Source organism: Pteronotus mesoamericanus, unplaced genomic scaffold, assembly GCF_021234165.1.
Source record: "Pteronotus mesoamericanus isolate MK-2021 breed Mesoamerican mustached bat unplaced genomic scaffold, CSHL_Meso_final scaffold_651, whole genome shotgun sequence".
Taxonomy (NCBI): Eukaryota; Metazoa; Chordata; class Mammalia; order Chiroptera; family Mormoopidae; genus Pteronotus; species Pteronotus mesoamericanus.
In genome coordinates this window covers 33,332,349-33,356,854 of record NW_026555325.1, presented here as the reverse complement: position 1 = coordinate 33,356,854, position 24,506 = coordinate 33,332,349, and the positions used below count along the sequence as shown (strand labels likewise).

General features: G+C 40.7%; 1 protein-coding gene across 4 annotated transcripts in view; it reads right to left on the bottom strand.

The window, feature by feature from the left end:
• RAPGEF4 (Rap guanine nucleotide exchange factor 4) overlaps positions 1–24,506 on the bottom strand; it is a 281,411-nt gene that overhangs the window by 203,349 nt on the left and 53,556 nt on the right. For 3 of the 4 annotated variants that reach the window (XM_054562621.1, XM_054562622.1, XM_054562623.1), the window contains exon 4: positions 13,306–13,452. In XM_054562621.1, coding sequence (XP_054418596.1) covers positions 13,306–13,452 — 147 coding nt within the window. Of the gene's footprint in view, positions 1–6,281; positions 6,652–13,305; positions 13,453–24,506 lie in introns of those variants that run through there. The other variant, XM_054562624.1, reaches the window with a different exon arrangement.

Below are 24,506 nucleotides of genomic sequence, written 5' to 3'. Positions count from 1 at the left end.
CAGCACTAGAACCATACTCAGCACAATGAAATTATACAAGAATAGTATGTCAGATGAAAAACCCAAACCCAATTTTATGCACTCAGTTCCTGACAGCTGCACTGTCAACATAAATATTCATACTCTCAGGGGCCACAGACACAAGGTCATCTGCACCACAAGGGAAGCTTGCCTTGGTTGGTAGACATAATTATACATCAACTCAGGAAGTGTGAAGCGTATATCTAGAGGTTATTCACAGGGGTAATTTCTTGGAAAGTTAATGCCCAAGTAATTCCCCGTGTTTTATTAACTAGCATGATATCAACATACTATCCCTTAGCCACATGACTAATCATCTCTACTCAAGCTGAAAGAGGTATTATTTTCATTTTTATCTCTTATACTTTTAAAATTGCTAATCAAGTACAATACTTTGAATTTTCAACAAACTTACTAGTTCTTAATAACTAAAAAGATAAAATTAATATACTACGAAGATATGCTTAGTTAAAATTTTCTGTTTGAACCACAGTCAAATTTTGCGAAAATGTTTCTCAGCTTTAAAACACCAGAAAATAGCCCTGGCTGGTGTAGTTCAGTGGATTGAGTACCAGCCTGTGACCCAAAGAGTTGCTGGTTTGATTGCCGGTCAGGGCACAGGCCTGGGTTGCGGGCCAGGTCCCCAGTTGGGGGTGTGTGGGAGGCAACCAATTGATGTTGCTCTCCTTTTCTTTCTCCCTCCTTTCTCCTCTCTAAAAAATAAATAAAATGTATAAAATTATAAAAAATCAGAAAATGCTAATAGGATATTTAAATTGTTGATATTTAATGAAATAGTAAAGCAAAAGGAGGAAAGTAAACTAAACCCTGGTAGGTCTGCTGAGGCCAATATGTGTGAAGATTGTGATTCTTATTAGAAATTTTAAACCTTTTTTTCCTTCCTCAAAAGGCTGCAGAAAAAGAGTCCATGTAAACTCTGGAAATTTTGTCCAATAACCAAAGAGAATACTCTGCATAAAACATTCTACAGAAGAAAGTGATAACAGAGAGTTGAAGGGAACTGATGGTTGAGGGCTAAGGTAGGAGAAAAGCATACTTTTCTTATATATATACCCTGTTGCACTTTTTGAATTTTCTTACCAAATGCATATATTAGTCTCAATAAATTAAATTTCTTTAAAGTGAAAAACAAAGACAATTCTTGCTCCACATAATGAGTCATTCTATAGCTAATTTTCAAAGGTACCATTGTCTGAAGTTGTCCAGTTAGTTTTATGAGCAATATTAAATGTGGACTGTTTAGGGAAAGGTATGGAACTGATAATACAACCACACTTCCACAAAAACCTGTTGTTAAACTGTAATCGTTTTGGAGTCAGGTACAAAATATTGAAATGTGTTTGATTTAAAAGGCCAGTGGGTCCATAAATTGGAAATATTTATTTAAAAACAGAATTTGATAGAATCTCTTATTGCAAAGCATTTCTCTTTGAGTCTGAAACTTGGCATTTTTTTCCAATGATTGCTTTGCCACTACATAAAGATTTTCTGTACACCAATGTCAAAGCCTATAGAGCCACATTGAAAATTATTTTCCTATCTCCCTTCTTACCATCACAAATTCTGTGCGTTAAACTGAGAGAAAATGTTCAGCATTCTCCCATGTAAAGGGGAAACAGGCTATAGAATCTGGTATGGGTTTTGGGTTTTTTTTTTAACTCTACAGAAAATGGTCCTCAATCTATTGGAGAGTAACACATCCCTTTCAGACATGGGCCCTTTTTCAGAGGTTTGTGGCTTTCTCAGTAGCTGATCCATGAACTCCCCGGGGCCCGTGAGTCCAGACTGGAAGCACCTGTCATGTATCATCCCTCCTTCCTGACTCCACACACAGACCTACCTGCCAGTGGACTAAATAAGTTATTCTACTACCACAGGGCACATGATCGCTTACATCATGTTATTCTTCAAATCAGCTACAAAGAAAAGTAAGATAATTTCTTTATAAAACAAACTTTAAAAATTTTTAAATTACAAAATAGCCAGATTTATGGTGAGGTCAATGCATTTAGAATTTATGTGTATTAAATATTATTAAAAATGAAAATCCATTTAGAATTTATGTATATTAAATATTATTTAAAATGCAAGATAAAATATTTGCAGAAACCATAATAAAGGGTTAATGTCTTTATCAAATAAAGCATTCCAACAGATTGATAAATAAATGCCAATGTATGAATGAGTAATATGTCCTAGTAGAGAAAATACAATCAGCAAAGAAATATATAAGAAAATCTCGAACATCCCAGAAGTAATCAAAGAAATGCAATGACAATAACAGTGCCTATTAGAGTGGAAAAAATACATAATGATTATGTTGACCAAAGCTGGATGTAATAGGTATTCTCCAATACTGTAGATGGCTAAATAAAGCTATTGAACATAAATGTGATCATATATAACAAGAATCATCAAAGTTTTATTCCCTTCAGATTAGTCACTCTTATTCTGGGAATATATCCCATAAAGTGATTCTCAAAGTATAGTAGAGGGGCAGCTGGGGGCTCTCAACCCAGAGAGCCATGAGTTAAATACTCTTCATTAAAATACCAAGATACTATCGTCCATTTTCACTCTAAATTTTCCAAGAACTGCATGATGTGTGACAACACCATTGCTCTGACAGCTAAGAGAATGTGTGCTTGCAGGATGGTAGAATTGGGGGGTGATTTTGTACCTTGTTCTCATACTTTTAATAACCAGACTACATAAGAAAATAAATAAATCAACCCCACTCCCTCTATCTCTAAAGCACTGACTGCCATCATCACTTAAACATGGCAGAGACCCCAAGTTTGAAAGTAGAATGTCTATATGAGAAAAAGAAAAATTACACTAAAAAATTTAATACAGACTGGTAAGGAACAAACATAGTATTCATTCATAGAGCCTTAACATGGGGCAAAGATGCCAACCAGGTATATGCAGAAGCAGCAAGTACAAAGAAGCACAGAAGACCACCAAAGGCTGCTGCTGGGGGACCAGACTCCTCAGGCCTGGTTGCCCAGCAGACCCATCTGGGAGATTTATGAAGCTACCAATGAGATGTATATGTACAAAAAAATACTGCTAAGAGTGATATCAAAGAGTTTACTGCCTAGGTTTTCTTCTAAGAGTTTTGTGCTTTCAGTTCTTACATTTAAGTCTTTAAGCCAAGTCTTAAGTCTTGTACATCATGTAAGAAAGTGGTCTAGTTGTATCTGTCCAGTTTTCCCAACACCATTTATTGAAGAGACTGTTTGTACCCCCATTGTACATTCTTGCTTCCTTTGTCATACATTAACTGACCATATAGGTGTGGCTTTATTTCTGCGCTCTCTGGCCTTGCACTATAGTTTCGTATCAGGTAGCATGATACCTCCAAGTTTGTTCTTCTTTCTCAAGGTTGCTTGGGCTATTCAGGGTCTCTTTTAGTTCCATATAAAGCAATCACTTCACAAGGTATATAAATGTCTAATCACTATGTTGTATGCCTGAAACTATTATAATATTGTATGTCAATTGTAATTGAAAATACTTTTTTTAAAAAAGAAAAAGCGTACTTGGTAGGTACAAAATAGACAAGGGGATGTTAAGAATAGTGTAGAATATGGAGAAGCCAAAGAACTTATAGATACGACCCATGAACATGGACTAAGGGAAGAGACTGCTAGAGTGAAGGAGGCTACCAGGCAGAGGGGAGCAAAGCGGGAAAAATTGGGATAACTGTAGTAACATAATCAATAAAATATACTTTAAAAAAAGAAGAAGAAGTCCAGATGACCCGGTTCCATTCTGGTTTCATTGGTCTAAGGAGGGCCCACAGACGGTAATTTTTAAACAGTTTCCCAGGTAATTCTAACATGGAACTAGTTTTAAGAAGTATAACTACAAATGATTAAATACCCAAAAAATTCTTCTTCAAGGAACACGTATAAAGTACCTATGGACAAAGACAATGGGGGAGGGAGGAACTGAATGTGGGAAGTAGGGGGTGGGTAGGGCAGGGGACAGTAATGGGGGGGAAATGGGGACAACTGTAATTGTAACAACAATTTTTAAAAAGATGATTTAAAAAAACAAACAAAAAAGTTCTTCTTGTCTTTCAAATAATATATTTTGATACAATATGACCTGTTGCACTATGCATTTCCTTTCCATTCACATAATTGGTGGCTCTGTCCTCTTGAATTTGCAAACCATAAGGGGGGAGGCACTAAAATTTTCAATTCATCAGGCACCCGAGTAATTGATGTTAATCAATGTTAACTGGAGCACTGTTATCAGAAAAGCAGGATTAAAGTCTCTTTATTTTACCAAGAGATGGCTCAGGAATCTGGAGGGCTTTCCAAACAGTCATCCAGCAAAGTTGGGTTAAAGCAAGAACAGATGAGAATTTCAGGCCAGACCACTGACCACATCAATAACCTTTGGAAGGCCTGCCTTGCATTTATTGGCTTGGTCTAGACAGCTCAAAACGTTGAGGTCAGAGAGATCAATCACAGCAAGACTGTAGGAGTTTAGAACAGCAGACTTTTTGACAGGATTTCCTGCTTCTCCTTCTTCAGTGTCAGACACCCTGCCCCAGTGACTGTGCCCTAACCTCTCCTTGGAGGCCTGGAGACCTCGCGGGAATGAAATTTGGCCTGATGAGAGCAGGAAAGTCCCATGACCACAGAGCTTCCTACATATAAAGAGCTTAACAATATCCCCAGCCACACCACGAGTTCCTTCTGAAAGTCTCAAGTTCTTAAAGTTTTCCCACTGCCTTGGCCTGGGGGACCCATTAGAGCAGATTTCTCCAGATGATGACTGAACAACAAACAAAACACAAAGCCAGGCATTTGGAAATACAACACACGACACCCTCAGAGGGCAGGTGGACGGACCCGTAACCAAAGCCGCCAGGGCCCCCCCAGGAGGAGAAGGCAGAATGCAGAGAGAGAAAGCCATGCCTCTTCTGTGTGGTCAGTCCCTTGGGATGAGGCTGCCTCCAACGCTATAATTTGGTTAACTGACCCCAATCCTTTAAGGAAGCTGAAAAACAGCCTTGTTAGCCGCAAGAATTCAGGACCAGATCTCTTTGTCTTTGGATGAAATGATACCTCCCTGGTGGAAATGAATCTTTCCCTGCTCGCCCCCATATGTCCTTCACCACACTGATCTTTCTTACAGTGCTTTTAGTTCATCTTAGATCAGGGTGATTTGTGTTGATGCTTGTCTGTCTTCTCCACTAGATTGTGAACCAGAAAGACAGACATGGTGCATTTTGCACCTCCAGAGGGTAGGAACGAAGTGTGTTTGTTGAATATGACAGAAGCTTCTTAGAAATGAAATTTTCGAAGTGGCATCAATTAACATTGAGCCTAGCAGCTTTGTTGCAGGCAGGCAGCCCCGAATGTGAGCTGAGAGGGTGAATAGGGCCACTGCAAGATAAAAGCACGGGAGAGCGTGGGGGTGAGGTGTGAACAGCATGCTGGCAAAAGCACAGCCTCGGGAGGAATTTCTGAACCTCTGTTAACAAAAACTCCTAAAAGACCTGAGTACCCACCGCACATCCCTGAAATGAACACCCAAAGGCACGCCAGCTCAGGAGGAATGACTGCTGCTTACAGCACCCCACCGACAGGCCTACCTGGCAGCATCTGGCCATTCCTGGCACCTGCCAGCAAAGCCTTGATCTGTTCAGACCCCCCGATCATCTTCTGAGAAACAGTGAGATCATAGCTGCAGAGCCGGTAGGACTTCAAGTCATCAATAATGTAACAAGAGTTCCCATAAACACTAAGAACTTCATATAGACTGAAAGCTGTTGGCAAGATACCTACTGGGCACCCAGAGGGTGAAATACCATCACTCTCAATCTGTTTCCTCACCCAAAATTTATTTTTAATACACGCCATTCAAATATGTCACCAGATAAATGCATATACTTAACACTAATGTGATACATGTAACTCTGCCTAGATATGAACAACTATCTTTGTTTATCTCCTAGAAACATATTTAAGATCATCAAGCTAAACAAACATATCTTTCACAATCAGAAAAAGATGAGCTGCCACTCTGCCCACCCCGCCACACACCACAAATAAAAATGAAATCAAATTATGTCAGTACTGTGGTACATAGTTAGATCTGGTGGAACATAATTGGAGAAGCCGGAGATGCTTTAGAATATAACTCCTCAGACCAAAATGCAAACTGTGACATGTAATGTTTCCCCACTGAAGAATAAAAAAAAAATCCATTCTGACCTTGTAGGGCATGCGTCCTTCTTTTTCTGTCTCTCAAAGTTCTCAGTCATCCAGTGAGTATCTGCCCTTTATTTGGACAGCAAAAGGCCTCTTCATCGCCAATAAGGACCTGCCTGTATATATTCCTGTTTAGAGAATCCCAGACCACAGAGAGGAAACTGGTGCTGCAGGTTCTCCAGGGACGCTCAGGCCGTCAAAGGCAATAGGAAAAGACTTCCTATATGTATACATATATATACACGCACTTTTTTTTTTTTCAGTTTTAGTTCCCTCCTAATACCTTCACTCCCTTTCTGGATTTGAATCACTTTGTCACTCCACGGAAAAGCTTGAGGACAGACGAATGGGACCCTGGCGCAGACTTAAGGTCCGACTCATCGAAGCAGGCTTCCGCTTGGTTTAAAAGAATCAGAACTGTGAGGACAGAGGCAAGAGAAGCAGCCAACAGGATGTGTGTGGCTGGAGTTCCTGGCATGAAGGCTTGGCTTTCATGTTTATTTTTGGATATATTTTTCTTAGCCTTTTGATGCAAATTTCTGGCCTGGGAAGTAACCCTACAGTACAAGATCCAAAGTTGCCAAAAGTAAGCACAGCCTTCTGACTTGGGAGAGCACAGAGCCCTTGGCCTTTGGGCTCCAGTGAATCCCCACAGGAGAGGGTGGGTCCCTGAGCATTAACAGGCAGGCAAGGGACCGCCTGTCTGAGGGTGGGTCCTGCAGTCCTACCTCCGTACCTCTAATTCAATGATTTCAACGTGCACCTGAAATGCTGGGCCACCTGGAGAGCGTAACAGTAATGTACAAGTGAAACAATCTGAAATTGCTTGTATGCCAAATAAAGTAATAAAACCCACCCAAAGGCCTTCTGAGATTTTAACGTTCTGAGATATTATGTTTTAGGTATACAGCTTTAATTTTTCTGACAGCCCAAGACAGATAGCAACATCAAGCCTATTCAAGCAGAAGATGCCTCTGAAAGATATATTATTCTAATATGGTTTTTAAAGTGCATCAGCAAAGGCTAAGCTGCTGGTGTTTCAATAATTCCTATTCTCATAGTGGCGTGAAAGATTATTAATGGAAAAGGGCTTTTTCCTCCCTATATAGCCCAAAAGAAACAGTAAATAGAAATAACTAAAAAGCTTTTCAGTCCCACAACTGCCAGCACATCTGGTAGAACTGAGACAAGAAAGCACTCCGAAAATTAGGCACTAGAGATACTTGTAGATGTAGAAAATATTTCTTCAAGAATATTCCTTGATCTTAGAAATATCCCTGCTTACAAATTGCTTTCTTTTTCTAAGAAAGAAACATGAATTTCTTTCTTGTTTTTCCCATTCAGCTTTGTAGTCCATAAAGCATGAAACAGATTTTTGGTCAGTTAACAATATTTACTGAGGCCCCAGACACCTTTGGAGGATCAGCTTACTTTATCAGGCGTTGCTTCTGTGGCAGAGAGCGGGTTGGTGGTTGCTGGAGGCAGGGGGTACGAGGGAAAACGAGTAAAGGGAGTCAAAAGGGACAAACTTGCGGTCATAAAATAAGTCAGTCATGAGACATAATGTACAGCGTGGAGACTATCGCTAATAATAATGCACTATATATTTGAAGGTTGCTAAGAGAGAAAACCTTAGAAGTTCTCATCACCAGGAAAAACTGTTAACTATGTGTGGTGATGGATTTTAACAAGACTCATTGTGTTGACCATGCCTCAGTATATATAAGCATCAAATCATCATGTTGTACAACTGAAACTAATATAATGTTATAGGCAATTATAGATAAAAAATAAAAATAATAATGAAAAAACCCATCACATCTGAACAAAGGCCCTCTGTGACACGGTTTGCCCTGGGTAACATACAACCCCAGGAGTGTGCCAAGAAGTTTCTGGGTAACAATTACAGCTTTTATTTGGTCATGGGTCAGGCTACAAATTTAAAATATTGCTTTTATTTTTAAAAACTGTAGTTTTACTGCCATCTTTAATTTTTCAAATAATTTATTCATGAACATACATAACATATAATTATTTTGAACATGCTAAAATAGGGCTCGTAATAAAGAAAAGTTTTTGTCCAGAATCATGCTCATGCAATTGAAACACAGGTAAGCAGGTGGTAGACCACTAGTCCAAGGTCCTCTCAGAAGCATCTTACATGGATTTATTCGAGAGTGCCTCTCTAATTTACTTCTGGAATACACTGGACTCATCTCCTCATTCAATGTCGTGTATTTGAAATAGTCCACATAAAGATGTCAAACATGCTGCAAACCTAAGAGTATCTTCATACAGACACATTAGGCAGAAAGTCAAAAAGAAAGCAAAATAATCCCTCATGTGTTGTTTTAACTATTGGAAACCTTTTTATATGTGCTAGGAAGAGATTCATGGAATTGGACAGTAAATCAGTCCTTTATTTATTCCAAGAGCCACTGACAATCATAAATACTCATAATTTTGAATCAAATATTAATAACTGGCTTGAAACTCCCAAGCCTACACATAACTGCTTGGCCATTTAACCTCCTTCCTGAGGCTATTCAATGTCACTAGTGTCAAAGAGTTTAAATTATAATTGTCTCAAGAACTAAAAATGATATTCCAAGACTTTTCAATTAATTTTCTCCTGAACAAAATCAAGAAACATAACTGCCTTCTTTCTCTCTCTTTTCCTCCTTCCTTCCCTCCTTCCTTCGCTCTCCCTCTCCCTTTCCTTCTCTCTTGAGATACTGCTCAAAAATGACATGTTTTATACCCTGGTTAATATATTGTATTAAGTTCTAATATCAAAGAGGTGTAAAAGGAGGGAAGCATTATTGACCAACTCTCAATAAATTTCCAATAAGTCACTTAATTTAGGCAAATATGATCTAAATTTTAGGTGGATCATCCCAGCGCCCTCAAATCCAACTGCAAATTGGAAACTGAAAAATAGAAAAAGAGGAAAAAAGAAAGTATTCTGTATTAGAAAAGATACAGGGAATGAAGGTAAGCATCAAGCTGCTACTTCAGTTATATTTTGGGGAGTATTTCTTTTATTAGATGCATTTGTAGAGACTACTGAATAATTCTTCTGGTCTCATTTATGATGATAATTTTTAAAAAATATTCTGGGTACTCTCAATTTGACTTACAACATAATAGACAATATAAACCAAGAGGTGCTTGGGATGAAACTGAACAGGATTCAAAATCTCATATGGGGCTCTCTCATAAGGAGTGTGGATCCAACTGTGGAGAGCCAAGGAAATTTGCCCTTGGTCAGCAAAGGAAGCAGGATTCCCAAGTTTTGTGTTGCCACTGAAGTTCAAGTGTAAGGCTTAAAATAGACTATTTGCTCAGCCAATTAAAGAGCTATTTTTAGACTGTGCTACCCATTAGTGATTAGGGACCATAATTTTCAGAGTGAGAAGTAACCCAGAATCCTGGGCCTTGTGTTTTATCCTTCAGCCCCTTTTAGTGACATCAAGGATATAAATAAGGATAGAAAGCAAAATACGAGGTCGCTCGCCATACAATTGACCAACCATGGCAATCCTCAAAAGTAAATAATCAAATGAGGAGAACATGCAAATTTAGGCTCATGATCCAGGTTATTTAATTTTCACTCTTTGCAACTGATAGCCAAACTCTGAGCCCTTCCCTTGCTGACAGGAGAGGCTTTACGCAGCTGACCTTCTCACGGCCCCTTCCTGCCATCGCATGGCTCGCCGAGGCTTCCACCTGAGTTCTGAGGCTAAGCAATCCCTCCCTTTTTTACAATCTTTCCCTTTTGGTATTCAGCTGGCAGGTTTGCTAACAGATTTGAGGGGGTTTTTTACTGGTATAATGAATAGCTGAAATATAAACTCTATTATTTGACATAATCAAGGAATTCAGTTATCAAATATTTTATTAGCGGATCAGTGCTACACATGCCATCGATGGATTGCCAATATTTAAAGAAGTGAGATAAAATTTATTTAATGATAATGACACATTGCATTCTGAAACAATACCATTGACTTGCTAGTTTGTTTTCTGTCTCCTCCAAGTAGAACAGAAGCTCCTGCCCTGAGAGAGAGCAGGACCTCTGTCAATCTTGCTCACTGCTGTAGCTAAACCTGACACACGGGAGATACTCAAAAGTGTTTGCTGAATAAATAAACAGTAGAATAAACATAATTCAATCTTTTCTATTTAAAAAGCACTTCAGCCCTGGCCAGTGTGGCTCAGTTGCTTGGAGCATTGTCCTGTAAACCGAAAGGCTGAGGGTTCAATTCCCAGTCAGGGCACATGCCTATGTTGCGTGCTTGGTCCCCAGTTACGGTACATATAAGAGGCAACCAATCAATGTTTTTCTCTCATATTGATGTTTCTCTCACTCCCTTCTGCTGCCTCTAAATCAATAAGCATATCCTCAGGCGAGGATAAAAAAAATTTTAAAGGCACTTTAGAATTTTACAGTTTCTTAGGATTATCATGTACTGTATATGCACAAGTATGCACATTAATAAGCTTCTGATTAACACAGATTTCATTTTGCTTAAAAAATTGGTTGACCACCTAATTTGAACCCTGTACTTTTAGGTAAATGAGCAAACAAATAAAATGGAATACTGACTAATCTCTTATTCATTATGAGATTCCCATTCCCCATCAGTAAAAGAAGAGTTCATACTAAAACCTCTATCAATCCCTTCCACCTCACTTACGTCCCTGGCAGAGGGGATCAGAACTCATGCTCTGAGGTTAAAGATGAGGGATTGGACCCACGGAGCTGCAAAATCATGTGGCAATGTTTGGGATACCAAGGACCACCCTCAATACCAATACCCCCTTTTAATAATTTTTCTCTAATGGAAGTATTTGTGGACAACAGCCCTAAAATATACTCAGATACAATCTGACCAAGATCACTAATAGTGAGGCAACCAGACATTATGAGCTTCCCAATATACTGGCTATCACCTTTGATGTTTTCTTGCCAAAATCATTTGGTTTGTTGCAATCAAGTCTTTAGCTTAACTTCCATGTACAGAAAGCCCCGGGATGGGGGTACAAAAAAGACATCAGAGAAAACAATCAGACAGCTCTTGAATTTGGGAGAAACTGACCTGGCCTTTTTAACTAGTCAATGTCATGGAGAGAGAGAGAAAGAGAAAGATAAAGAAAGGAGGTGTAGGAAGAGAGGGAGAGAGACAGGGAGACTGATTTAGACATAACAATCAAATGTAATACATGCTTTCTTATTTGAGCCTGATTTGGGGGGGAAAACAGATGTTATTATGAACAACTGGGGAGATCTGAACTCTAGACTTGATATTCGATGATATTTGATAGTTTTATAGGTGAAATAATGGTACTCTCAGAATGTGGCAGAATATTCTAATTTTTCAGGTAAATAGGCTGTGTATTTAGGATGAAATGTCATGGTGTCTGTCATGTACATTAAAGTGGTTCCAAAAAAACCAAATACTAAGTAAATATGGTTGTATGTTAACAATTGCTGAACCAAGTGTGGGTACACAGGTGTTTATTGTATTATTTGATTTTCTGATAGGTTTGAAATTTTTTTAAATAATTTTTTAATGTTCACAGGTAGCAACTCCTCAGGAACTTCCTTCACAGCACCGAGGGCTCCTAATTAAAATAAGTTTTTAATGTCTCCCTAAATCATTTTCAGCAACTTGAATCAGTCATCACAGACAAAAAAAAAAAAAAAAGCAGTTATAATGACACACATCACAGGTAGAAATCTTTTTTTTTTTTTTTGTTCTTAAACCAGTTTGCTGAATTTCCTTTTTGGAACAGAGTTTTTCAGTTTACCTTTTAAAAATGAAAGATCCAAAAAATGGCTTATTTGCCTCGAGCTTGGTCCCTTTTAATTGACAGAAAACCTCTCCACACACACCTCATGCAAACCTACTTCAGCTTGGCTTTCCTAAAACTAGCTTTTGTCTCTGAACTTTACAGAGCAGTGGGAGCTCTTTAATATTTTCTAAGAGAAACATTTCAAACAAGTAACCCCGCAATTTATTCACTACTGCCAAGAATAAAAGTAACAGGTTCCACCACCAAGGCCCTCCAAGGCTTTGCAGGACTTTCAAGGCAAAGCATCACTCATTCACCGGCAGGTTTGCTCCCTTAATGCATCTGTCATTTGTTTGGCTCTGGAGGAAACTATTTGATTACACAAAATTCTTTTTAGATCAAGTTTAAAATCTTTGCCACACTGGGACAAGTGGTGGAGCCTGCCAGCTCAATGGGTTAACACTTGGACATACTGAGCCCAGGACAAAGATAAGGAACAACCACAGGTTAAAATCAGAAGCTTGAAGAACTGAAAAGGAACGAGCGTGAAAGATGCAAGGCTTAGCTGGGCCTTTCTAAGTGTTCCATTTGCCATTACTGCATATACGATGATTTATTCCCCGTACTTCTTGTAAATGAGTGCAGTACCCTAAGGGGCGCTGGTAAGCAGCAGTAAATGCAAAAGCCACCAGGACCAGTTGCATCCATCCACCGCTGTGCCTCCTATGCATTTTGAAGTTGGCAAGTAACCAGACATCTCCATGTCCTTCATTTCCCATACCTTATTATGGGACACATCATTTTTAAAAGCATTTAAATGAAGCAGATGTTAACCCCATTCATTCCACTTTACCAGGGAACATGTCAGTGATGATTTTTAAAATGCAAAAGAAAATGTCAAAGTATTTTGTTCCCTGGTTAAGAATACATCTGTGGAATAGGAGGGAGGAAATACATAAAACACTCTATGGTCATTCAAGAAATAATTATAAGGTATGTCAAACTACAGAAAATTGAGCAAGCACTAAATTAAAAAAAAAAAAAAAGGATGTCTTGTATCAAAATGGCTTTTTCACTCACTCATTTCAAAAACAAGTTCTGAAATTAAATTCCATCCCCCAGCTCAGAACAGAACACATTAAGGCCTGATTGTAATGCCATTATCCATGTGGCAGCTCCTTTTCTTTTCCACAACCACATTAATTGACAAAGAAGCCTTGGGGCTCACCTCCCATAGAGCCTTGAAGTCCTTCTGCTCGATGCGGAGCAGCTCACTGCTCTCCCTGGTAACGATGGTCGCATGGCGGGGTGTGTTGTCCAGAATGGACTCTCCAAAGGCCGTTCCAATTCCCAGAGTACAGATGGTCACTGCATCCTGAGAAGCCCAAAAACTGGTCATTAGAAAATTAAACACTTAACGGATGGGTGAGTTGTCTTTTAGTTGAATTGAAGTATAATTTGTACACAATAAAACACTTGATTTAATTGTGCAGTTCAACCAGTTTTGACCCAAAACAAGAGAGAGAACATTTTTGTCATCCCCGAAAGTTCTCTCACACTCCTTTCTATTAAAACCCTCCTTTCAGAGATAATTGATTTATTTCTATCACAATAAAGGAGTTTTGCTGGTTTTAGAACTTCATGTCAAAGGAATCCGACAATATACCCTCTTTGGGGTCTGGCTTCTTTTGTTCAACATAATGTCTGTAAGAGTCATCCAAGTTGTTGCATGGATCAGTTGTTTTTTGTTTTTTTTCTCCTTTTACTGATGAATAGTTTTCCATTGCATGAAGGCGATACAATTTGCTTATTCATTTTCCTACTGGTGGACACTTGAGTTGTTTCTAGTTTGGGGACATTATGAATAAAGCTACTAGTAATAATTTCATGCAAGTCTTTTTGTGGACAGGGTTATCTTTGTACATGACTCCTATCTGCTTGAAGAAGAAAAGGGGAAATCTTTTAAAAACAAACATAGGTTTTTAGTGAGGAGGAGCAGTTATAATATTTAAGTAGGAAACTGAAACAGAGATGCTGCTATGTCCATCCATCCTGAAGAGATGAGGAGACTGGGGTCAGAGGGTTGATTGGCACAGCCCAGGTTCACACAGATGTAATAAAGCAGCCAGAGGCTACCCACTGCTCTCTGACTGTAGATTCTAAGCTTTTGGTATCATGCTGCCTCCTGCAGCCAGAGCAGAGTAAAAACAGCATCTGCTTAAGTGCAGGATGGCTAGTTTATAAAATGTTGCCCATCAATGGTTTAAATGTGTCTTAAAGTATATTTAAAAAGTAATTCCCTCCCTGCATGCAACATTGGTGATAATATTTGGATTAAATCCTAACTAGCTTCAAATAATACAAATAGCCACTCAAAATCACCTGGACATTAATTTTGCAAGGCATTGCTAACTAAGGAAGATACACAAGGGTAAGTCTCTGAGTTACAAAGCACTGTTTTCCTTTCATGCATCTAATACACTATAACAGGCAAATGTTATTAAGATCAAGTTAGTGACTCTGTAATCACATTGTGAAGACAAATGCCCATAAGAATCTAGTTCCTTGAACCGTAGCAAATTGCTTCTGCACAGATATTGCCATATAAAATTGTGTTCAGGAAAATAAAATCAATAGCATCTCAGAAAAGAATAAAATATTAGGGGAGAATTTAAGAACGGCCCACTAATAATTTTTCCAGAAAGTCAGTAGCGACAAAGTCAGTCAAAAACATATTCCCAGCATTGACACATCGATAGTGAGTGAAAGTATGGTTCCTCTGAGTAATTTTCAAATTCTAGTAAAAAGCACAAGATGGATTATGGCAAATCACAAACTTTCATAAACTCTCTAGTATATCATGTTCCCTTGAGAAATCCACTGGCTTACTTCATTTTACCATCTGAACCCTTCAGAAAGGATTTTCCCCTTAATCTGCACTTTCCCATGTTAAATTTTTATTTAAAAACTTGATATGAATGTCTCACAAATATTACTCCTGCCACTTTCCATGTAACTTAAATACCTAAAGTTATTCACAAAGTATAATGAAAAAGTACAGCGATGTTCTGTTATTTATGAGCTGGTTGTAGATTTTTATGAATTCAACATTCTCCTTTCTCCCCTCCTATCCCTGATACACGTAGTTTGTCACCAAAAGGTATACCAAAAAAGACATTTTAAGTGTGTAAGTCACATGAGCCCATCTTCTTGCTAATGAACAGTCCTTTTAATAAAGACGAAAGGTTGGAATCTCTCTTGGACCTCCCCTGGAGGGGTGACGTTACCCATGCCCGAGCATACAGAGTAAAATGTAGTCGGGTCAGTACCGCCAACTGCACCTCTCGGTGCGGCTCCTGGGTCAGGACCTCGGTAAGGAGAGGCGCTGAACATTCATCTGCAAATGAGCAGAACGTAGAACAGTCTGAATAACCCCTATTAAGTAAGTATTGAGACATGAGCAGATCTCTGGAGTATTTTATAAGCTGAAAAGAAATAGCAATGTTCCATGTAGAAATAGACACTTTGAGCCACAGGCAGAGGCAGGCACCGGACTAACTGGGCTCAGGGAAGTAGAAGATCCTAAGAAGAACATTTTCACTCTGAACACCAGTTCCTCTCTTTACAGTTCATGGGTGCTAGGCCTTAGTTGCATCTGAATTCCAGGCAGGGCCTTGTGAGGTGCTTAGAAAATAATTATCAAATAAGGACAATTACATGCAAATGCTCCCTCATTTAGCAGAATCAGTCTATGCTGCTCAGCATGTGCGCAGAAGGCGGAGAAATGTGAGCGGGATGGACACGGCTCTGGTAGAAGCCCTCTTCTGTTGGCCCACGCTAACACGGGACTAGGGGCGATGGGCTCTCAAAAAAAATGGCCTACGGTACATCGATGATATGTCATCTGGTTTCTTCTCCCAGTCTGGCCCAGGTCTCTCTCATTTACCCGTCCACATGGGCACTCCTTCTCCTACCCTCTAAAACACTAATTACACGCTTACCCTTAATAGTGCACACCCTCCCGTGCATCAGTACGCACACGGGTCTCCATGTGTGTGTGTGTCGTGCTGTGTGCCACGCATTGGGCCAGGTGTTTTGACTGTGATGCCACATTTATCCCTCACAACAGTTAAATGAGATGTTGTATTTAAAGGGCTTTGCACAGTACCTGACTAAAAAAAAAAAAAATGCTTAATAAATTGGAGATATTCTTATTGATGGTAGTATTAAAATAACATCAGTATTATCATTGCTATTTCATAGGTTGAAGAAAATCAGGCTTAATTATGGTCAGTAATTTGCCCAAAGCATGACTAGTAAGTGGAAGAGTTAAGGCTAGAAACCAGTTATTCTAATTACTTCCCATATACTTCTTTAATTGCTATGAAATTTAAGTACCACTTGCCAATGCTCAACGGGAAAATCTATTAAAGTATTCATTTAATCCGTATAGGTTCCTTTTTCTTCTTTCTTTTAATCCTCACCCAAGGATATGTTTATTGATTTTAGAGATAGAGGAAGGGAGAGGAGAGAGAGAGAGAGATGTGAGAGAGAAACATCAATTAGTTGCCTCCCTCCCACAGGCGCCCCAACTGGGGACTGAACCCACAACCTAAACATGTGCTCTGAGCAGGGATTGAACCCACAACCTCTTTGGTGTACAGGACGATGCTCCTGCCAACTGAGCCACCCAAACAGGTCATAGGTTCCTTCTTTAATCAGCCATTCCATAGACTTAGTGAATATATAATAAGCCCAAATCACCGGGAAAATATAAAACATTCGGCATTGCTCTTCCCCTAACCCTCGAATCCAATACTGAGGCCCACTTGACCCTTGCCTGGAGGGCCAAATCCATTCCCGGATGAGACACCAATCCTCTTAGTCATTAGGAGAAATGCAAGCAATCATAAGCCAAAACCTAAGGGCTGCGTCAGCCTTTCTGCTTTTCCTACTCTGGTCTTGTGCCCCAGTTCTAGTAACAGAGTACCAACCTCAGCTGGAGAAACTGAGTTTCTGTCTTTCTGTGTCTCTGCCTTGGCAACCTGCCTAGTATCCTAATTCTTCTCAAATGGTTGACCATCTTGTTCTGACACCCCCTCCCTGGGCCCCAGTTCCTCTCTGGCACCTTTCCGTGGCCAGGCCTCTTCGTCAGCCCGCCCGGCTGCCCGTCGCCATCACTGGGACGGCTTGCGGAATCTCTGCTCCTTACGAAGCCATGCCCCATCACGCTACCACTCCTCTGCCTCTGACCTCCGCCACCCCCGGGGCTACGCCGCTCCACCTGCCTGCCCAGGTCCCACCCAGCACGGCCTGAACGTGCCTCTCCACGGCTCCTGCCTCTGCCGTGGGCACCCACAGGTTCTGTTCTCCCAGCTGGCCCCAACTGGAAGTCGGGAGCAATTTTTGCCATGGTGTGTGTCACAGTGGGATAGGCAGGGTCTGGTTATCTTCATTCACAAAGGTTGGCCTTCGGTAACTGAACAAACATGTTAACAAAGCTGCCCTGAGGGAGGGCAGGGAGCATCGGGCAAGGGCGACGTGCCTGGAGGCATCGCCAGTGGGCACACTCTGTGCTTAGTGGGGGTAGCACAGAGAAGCACGGGCCTTGTAGACCTGGATTGGCAACTGTTTTCTGCCGATTACTAAAGCCATGGCTTTGGGTAGAAGGCTCCCAGAGCCTCAGGGCCTCGTTTGTGAAATAGAAGCAATCTGCCTTAGAAGATTAGCAGAATTTGGTAGAAATAAAATAATATATTCACAGAGTTCAGTATGGTTCCTGGCACATTGTAGGTGCTCCATACATAATGGGAAATATTATGTCTGGCTTAGCCATATTTATAGCATGTATACGTTTTCTACATTTCTAAAAAGCAAATTATATTTTTCTATTGTTTAAATAACAGAAAATCTCTCTATTCATTTTCTGTACCTCTTCAATTAATGATGGCTTTTCCACACTGAAATTCCAAGTTTCTCTGACCCCCAGTTTGGATGTCAAGTGGTTTGAATGATCTGCAAAACACTTCAGCTCTCTGGGGGAGCTTGTATTCAAAGAAACCCTTCTGATGGATCCTGCTGTAAATCAAAGAATCCTTTCGTTCTGCGACTAATCACCCCTTAATTTATCTGCTTTGTATGTCAGAACTATGGAATACTGGGTTTTCTTAAAGCAGGCATTCTCATATGAGGAATTTTGTTTGTTTCATTATAAATACAGCTACAGTATGAAAATGGGAATGGTATTAAGAAAGCCAGTGATTATAAGTCACTGATATCCAAGCTATAAATTGTGCCTTGCAAATAATGTCTATAAACGTCCACTAAAATCCAAATTACACAAGTTGTAGACTGGTGAAATTTAAAATACCTAACAATCAATAAAATAGACATAGGAATTCTCTGAGATAAGTAGGTCAAGATTTTTTAAATTGTCTTATAACTTCAAGGGGTATCTGATCTTTTTATTATGTATTTTTAAAAGATTCCACATATAAGTGAGACCATACAGGATTTGTATTTCTCTGTCTGATGTATTTCACTTAGCATAATGGCTTCATTATGCTAACGTCCATCCATCTTGCTCCGGATGGTAGGAGTTCCTTGCTTTCTATGGCTGAGCAGTATTCCATTGTACATATATCATATCTTCTTTAGCCACTGAGCTCTAGATAACACTTAGGTTGTTTCTATGTCCTAGCTATGGTAAACAATGCTGCTATGAACATGGGGGCACAGACATCATTTCAATTTAGTGTTTTCATTGCTTTTAGGTAAATTCCCAGAAGTCAGTTTGCTGGCTCATATGGTAGTTCTATTTTTAATTTTTTGAGGAATCCCCATACTGTTTCCCATAGTGGCTGCATCAATTTACAATCCCACCAATAGTGCACAGGGGTTCCTTCTCTTCCACATGCACACCAGCATTTGCTATCTCATCTTCCTGACAGTGGGCACCTACCAGGTGTGAGGTGACAGATCACTGTGTTTTGGATTTGGATTTCCCTAAAGAATAGCGATGCTGAACATGTTTTCATGTACCTGTTGGCCTTTCATATATCTTCTTTGGGAAAAGGTCTGCTCGGGTCCTTTGCCCATGTTTTAAAAGATTTCGTTTATTTTTAGAGAGGGGAAGGGAAGGAGAAAGAGAGGGAGAGAAACATCAAAGTGTGGTTACCTCTCTTGCACGCCCCTCACCAGGCACCTCACCCGCAACCCAGGCATATGCCGTAGCCTGGGAATCAAACCAGCAACCCCTTGGTTCACAGGCCAGCACTCAGTCCACTGAGCCACACCAGCCAGGGCCTTTGCCCATTTTTTAAATTGGGTTATTTGGTTTTTGCTACTGAGTTGTATGAGTTCTTTATATATTTTTGATACTAATCCCTTATATGTGATTTGTAAATATTTTTCCCCATTCTATAGGTCTTTTCACTTTGTTAACGATTTCTTTTACTGTGCAATTATGCGTATTTATCTCACTTCCATATTACTCAAGAAGAGTTCATTGTCTCACGGTGTATTGATTATTTTAAATACATGCTGGGTTAACATGAAGGAACAAATCTGTCCTCCAAGTGGGTAGACCCCAAAACACAAATTTTTACAAAGCAAATATGTTGACAATTTTTAGTTTAGGACTGTAGGCAATACCTGCCATTAAATTTAGTAGTGCCTTTGTTTCATGAGCTTGAATTTAGTACTGGGATTAACAATTCTAAATCAAATGTGTTTGGTTTTTTTCCTAACAAACAGCAAAGAGCAAAGACAAGGTTTGTTACTTTTAGAGTACTTCCTTGGAAACAGTGTTACACACAGCTTAACAAGGTCAGGCAAGCTGGCTGTGGGAAGGGCCATCAGAGTGGACTGGCATCAGCACTTGATCATTGAACCAGGGAGGCCAGCCCTGTCTCAGCAGAGCCAGGCAGTCCTGCACTGGGGCCCAGTCTCGCATCCACCCAGACAAAGAACCACCTGGCAACAAACCCAACTATAGTGGGTGGATGTGCTGTGCAGGAGGCTAAGTAAACTCCTAACGAATACCATGACCTGAGCATAGACAAGGAGTAAGAGATTACAAACTACCACTGTGGGCTTGGCACACTTCAAGCTTTATGGGCTCAGTAAATGTGTTCAGAAAATGTTTCCTGATGACGACGTTCTCCTTTTGAAAATAATGGGGTAAAATGAGAGTGAATGGAAGAAATAGACAGGTTAAGACAGGAAGACAGAGAAATATAGAGAGATCCACATAAAGGAGAAATGTGCCTGTCCTTTAAACTTTAAAAACAAAACTCAAATGCTTAAAAACATCTTTGATGTAGAGACAAAGAGAGGGTCAATAAAAGCACATTTTACTTTGGGGGGAGTACCAGTAAGAGATCCTTTTCCACAATTGGGCTAAAAATTGCCATAGAATTTCAGAGAGACAGATGCGAAGATGTGTAAAATGATGACCAAGGCCAAGTGCAGGCCAGATTCTCTGATCTCAGGAAATGGCTGAACAATACTGTCAAATTTGACATTGCCAACACAAAGTACATTTGCGGCTTTTTGTATGCTAGCACTGCCCTCTTGTGATAAAATGACAGCATTGCAGGCATTGCAACTGACAACATTACGCGCTCTGGACAACCAAGTTTTCTTTCTGTAAATAGTTTTCAAAACAAAACAAAACAGAACCCCTGCTCTGTGCCACGTTTTGTACTAAGTGCTTTTATACATTAACTCATTTATGGTAGGAGCCGCCACCCCCAACTCATAGGTAATCTCAGTTGCCTAAATTCACACAGTGATTAGAGAAAGGGCTTCAAAAGTCTGATTTTAACCACTGCACTTTGCATTACGTATTTATTTACACTTTAAATGAGCATCTGTCACAAAGATGTAGAAGTTTTAATGAATTAATACACCATCCTATTCTCTATTTTGTAGCATGAACCTCTATTCACCCACTAGCCATCAGAAATTTTTCTTTGATAAGACTGAAAACATATTATACTTTTTTTTGGTGTAAAGATTAATTTAAAACCTTATATATTTTTAGGATTTAAATCCTTACCATGCCAAAAAGGCCCCTTACCTATAAAATCTGCAAAGAAAAGCAGGGCCTTTTCTCTCTTTCTTTCTCTGAAAGACACAGAGTTGGGTATTGTTGTGTAATACAGTGAAGCTTATAAGCTTATTTATTGTTTTTAAGTTTATTGTCTATAATTTGTTCTAATCTTCACTTTTCCCCCATAGTATTATTCATTCTAGTGGGAATGTAAAGTCTCTGACTTTTAGTCCATAGGTTAATCAGGCACCCAACAGGCAGGTCCCTAAGTATAAGAGTCCAACTGTGGGCACCTGGAAGTGTTTGTGTTCTGTTCAGGCTGAGGGTAGGGGCAGACGTCATTGGAAACTGGAAAGATTCATCCTTAATAGGCTCTGTGCTGCCAAGTGCAAATCTATATGAGTACATGCACCAGGTTGCTGGGATGATGAAGTAGTCTGTAAGCAGGTCCCCTTGCTGGACCTTCCAAGTTTCATGGGATAAGACAAAGAACGGCCAAGGCAGAAGAAGGGTCTGGAAAGCTGGGCGAGGCACCTCTGTCAATTACACAGGGACACGGGGCAAGAGTGTTTCTGAAGCAGGTTTTAGTTTATAGAGTAGCTGAATCAATACAATTTGCAGGAAGATCTTTGGAAGGTTAGTAGTCTTTAAAATTGCATCGAAATCGTAGGAACAGAAAAGCCTATGTATAATTTCTCAGCATTCTTAGTACAAACATGGTTTCCAGGCGGTAACAAAAGAACTGAAAGCAAGTAGCACCAGCTCTTCAGGGCGGGTCTCTGAGAGGTGGGCCCCCTGTCCCTTTCCTCATCCAGAGCCTTTGATCTCCCCCTCCAGCCCATATTTGGAGCCTGAGACTGGGGGTCAGGGGAGCTCAGGCAAAGGGAAGACAGGGAAGCAGGACAGAGAGTGGGCTAACTGTGTGTGAGAGAGTGAAGGGTTTTGTCCCCTGTGGGACCTGTGCGAGCCAGAGGCAGACCGAGGGTGAGGCAGAGCCAGCCCGCCGGGCCATGCCTCCCCAAATGGCAGACCCATATTTTGAAGCTGACCAGGTGGGCTAACCCCAAACACATCCAGGAGGTGAACCATCAGCTTTTTTCCTCTATCTTCCCCTTCCAGGAAAGGGCCTGAAGTTTATATTACTACTCACTGGGATGTTCGCATTTTCATACTTCTCCTAAATGTGGAATGAATGGCTTTCTTTGGTAGAATCTTAGGCATCAGTGATTTAAAGGGGCAAAGAAGAATCAACACACCACCACCACCACCCACGGTACTGGAGGTGCTTGGGAGCAAGCAGCCTTTGTACACCCCTCACAGCTGCCCCAGGCAAATGGCAGCACACGCTGGCCACCGCTGAGCAGAGAGCGCTGACTGGGTACGGAAGTCACGGTGATTTCCAGCTCTGCGGGTCACCACCATGCCATATGGTGCAGAAGACTCATTGACCTGTGACTTGAGCCAAATAAAACATAGGTGTGTCCCCCCTAGAAAGATGGCTCCAACAAAAGAATGCAAGTGAAATGCTCTGTAAATGATGAGTTACTACTACTGTGCTCACAGATTATCGCCAGTAAGAAATGTGTGACCCTCAACCCCGAGTGCAAAGAATTCAAAAAGAACACGCCAAACCAATCACACAGAGAGCAAGAAGCTGTGTTTGTGTAACCCTGTGAGCCAAAAAAGTTTAAGGGAATGATGGGAAGGGACAAAATTATATTAAAACCGGCATGGAGATAATATGAATTTATGAGCCAAATAAAATATTCATGCTCTATGTATTCTTGAAAGTTATATTTATTTTCCTACAACCATATAAAGGAAACAGGATAAGTTTGTTCAGAAAAAATTTCATTAAACCAATAATACCTAATAAATACAGAATATAAATAATATCCCAGAACCAGTGAAGGCTTTTCTTTGTTACGTGTTCCGTTTCGATTAGCACCATGGCCGTCCACCTCGTCATCCACCTCAGGCCTGCCCTCCCCTTCTCTCAACTCCCCATACGTCCCATCAACACTAGTTCTAAGCGTTTAACCTTTACCTTGTACCTCCTGTACCTCAACCTCCCTCCCTTATCACCCGTACTTACCTACCCCACTCTCTACCCTAGAAGCCTTTAGAGGGGATGGAACAGGCTCCCTTCACCGTGTATCTCCTAATCTAAGACTTGCTGGGGGAGGGCCCACGTCCCGGGGGCAGTGCCGCAGAGCCCGAGGACTGGGCCTTCCCCAGCAGCGCGCCTCCGCTGGAGCAGACACCTGCGAGGCGGGCTTGCAGGTGAGAAGCTGTGGCGCTCTGCGCTGGAGTCGGAAGTGCAGGAGGGTGGGTGCAGGGGCTGTAAGGGAAAAGCCCCTTCTCCCCGCATTCATTGTTCCTTCTGGTTGGCAACTGCACACCGAAGTGGTCAAGAACTGGAGCCCTAGGGTCACAAAGAACTGGCTCTGAGACCTACAGGCTGTGTGACCTTGGGCAAGTTATTTAGCATGTTCCTTGTAAAATGAAGCTTATGAGAGCACTCAATGGGGAAGGGCAGCGCAGGGAAATAACGCTTGTAAGGTGCTCTGCACAAAGCTGCCAGTAGTGGGCGCTCCATTACCATTAGCTATTCTTGCTCTTTTCTCACCATTATGGCTCCGCTAACACCCCACTGAGGGGCTGAAGTTCAGAGATAAGTTTGAGAAGATATCACTACCATCCCCTCTAACCTCTAACTCTGAGATCAGAAGGCAGGCAGGCAGGGCAGGGAGAGACTAGAGGAACAAAAATGAAGAAGTAGGCTAGTGAGATCCTCTGTCCCTATCTCTTTTCTCTTTCCTTAATTCTTAGTCTCCTTTAAATTTTCTTCCTTTTTTTACCCCTGCCCACCTTTTTTCCTGTGTGAGCAATAGGAAGAACATGGAATATGGGGTATGTCAGGCCTGAATTCAAATCTTATCGGGTCACATACATTTGTTTAGCCCAAGGAAAGATATACCTAATGTTGCAGAGCCCTATTTTCAGCTCAGCTGTAAAATAGGACATGAATACCTACAAGTGGAGCCAATGAATGTACACAGAGTCCCTAGCACCATGTGACACAGTGAATGCACTTAGCAATGTCAGTTCTGGTCTCTGGGGATAGTAACCCCAGGTCTTTCTTTGCTTCTCCTCCCGTGGCTCCTCGCCCACCTCATTTCTCTCCCATTGGGGTATATGATGGTTAGTTTTATATGCCGACTATGGTAAGCAGTTCCTATTTAGATGTAATTAACCGTTATAGTCAGTAGACTTTAAGTAAAGCAGGTTGCCCTCCATAATGTGGGCTTCAGAGCAGATTTCCCTTGAGGTTTCTTTCCCAAAGAAGCGGTAATTCTGCTTCCAGGCCACAG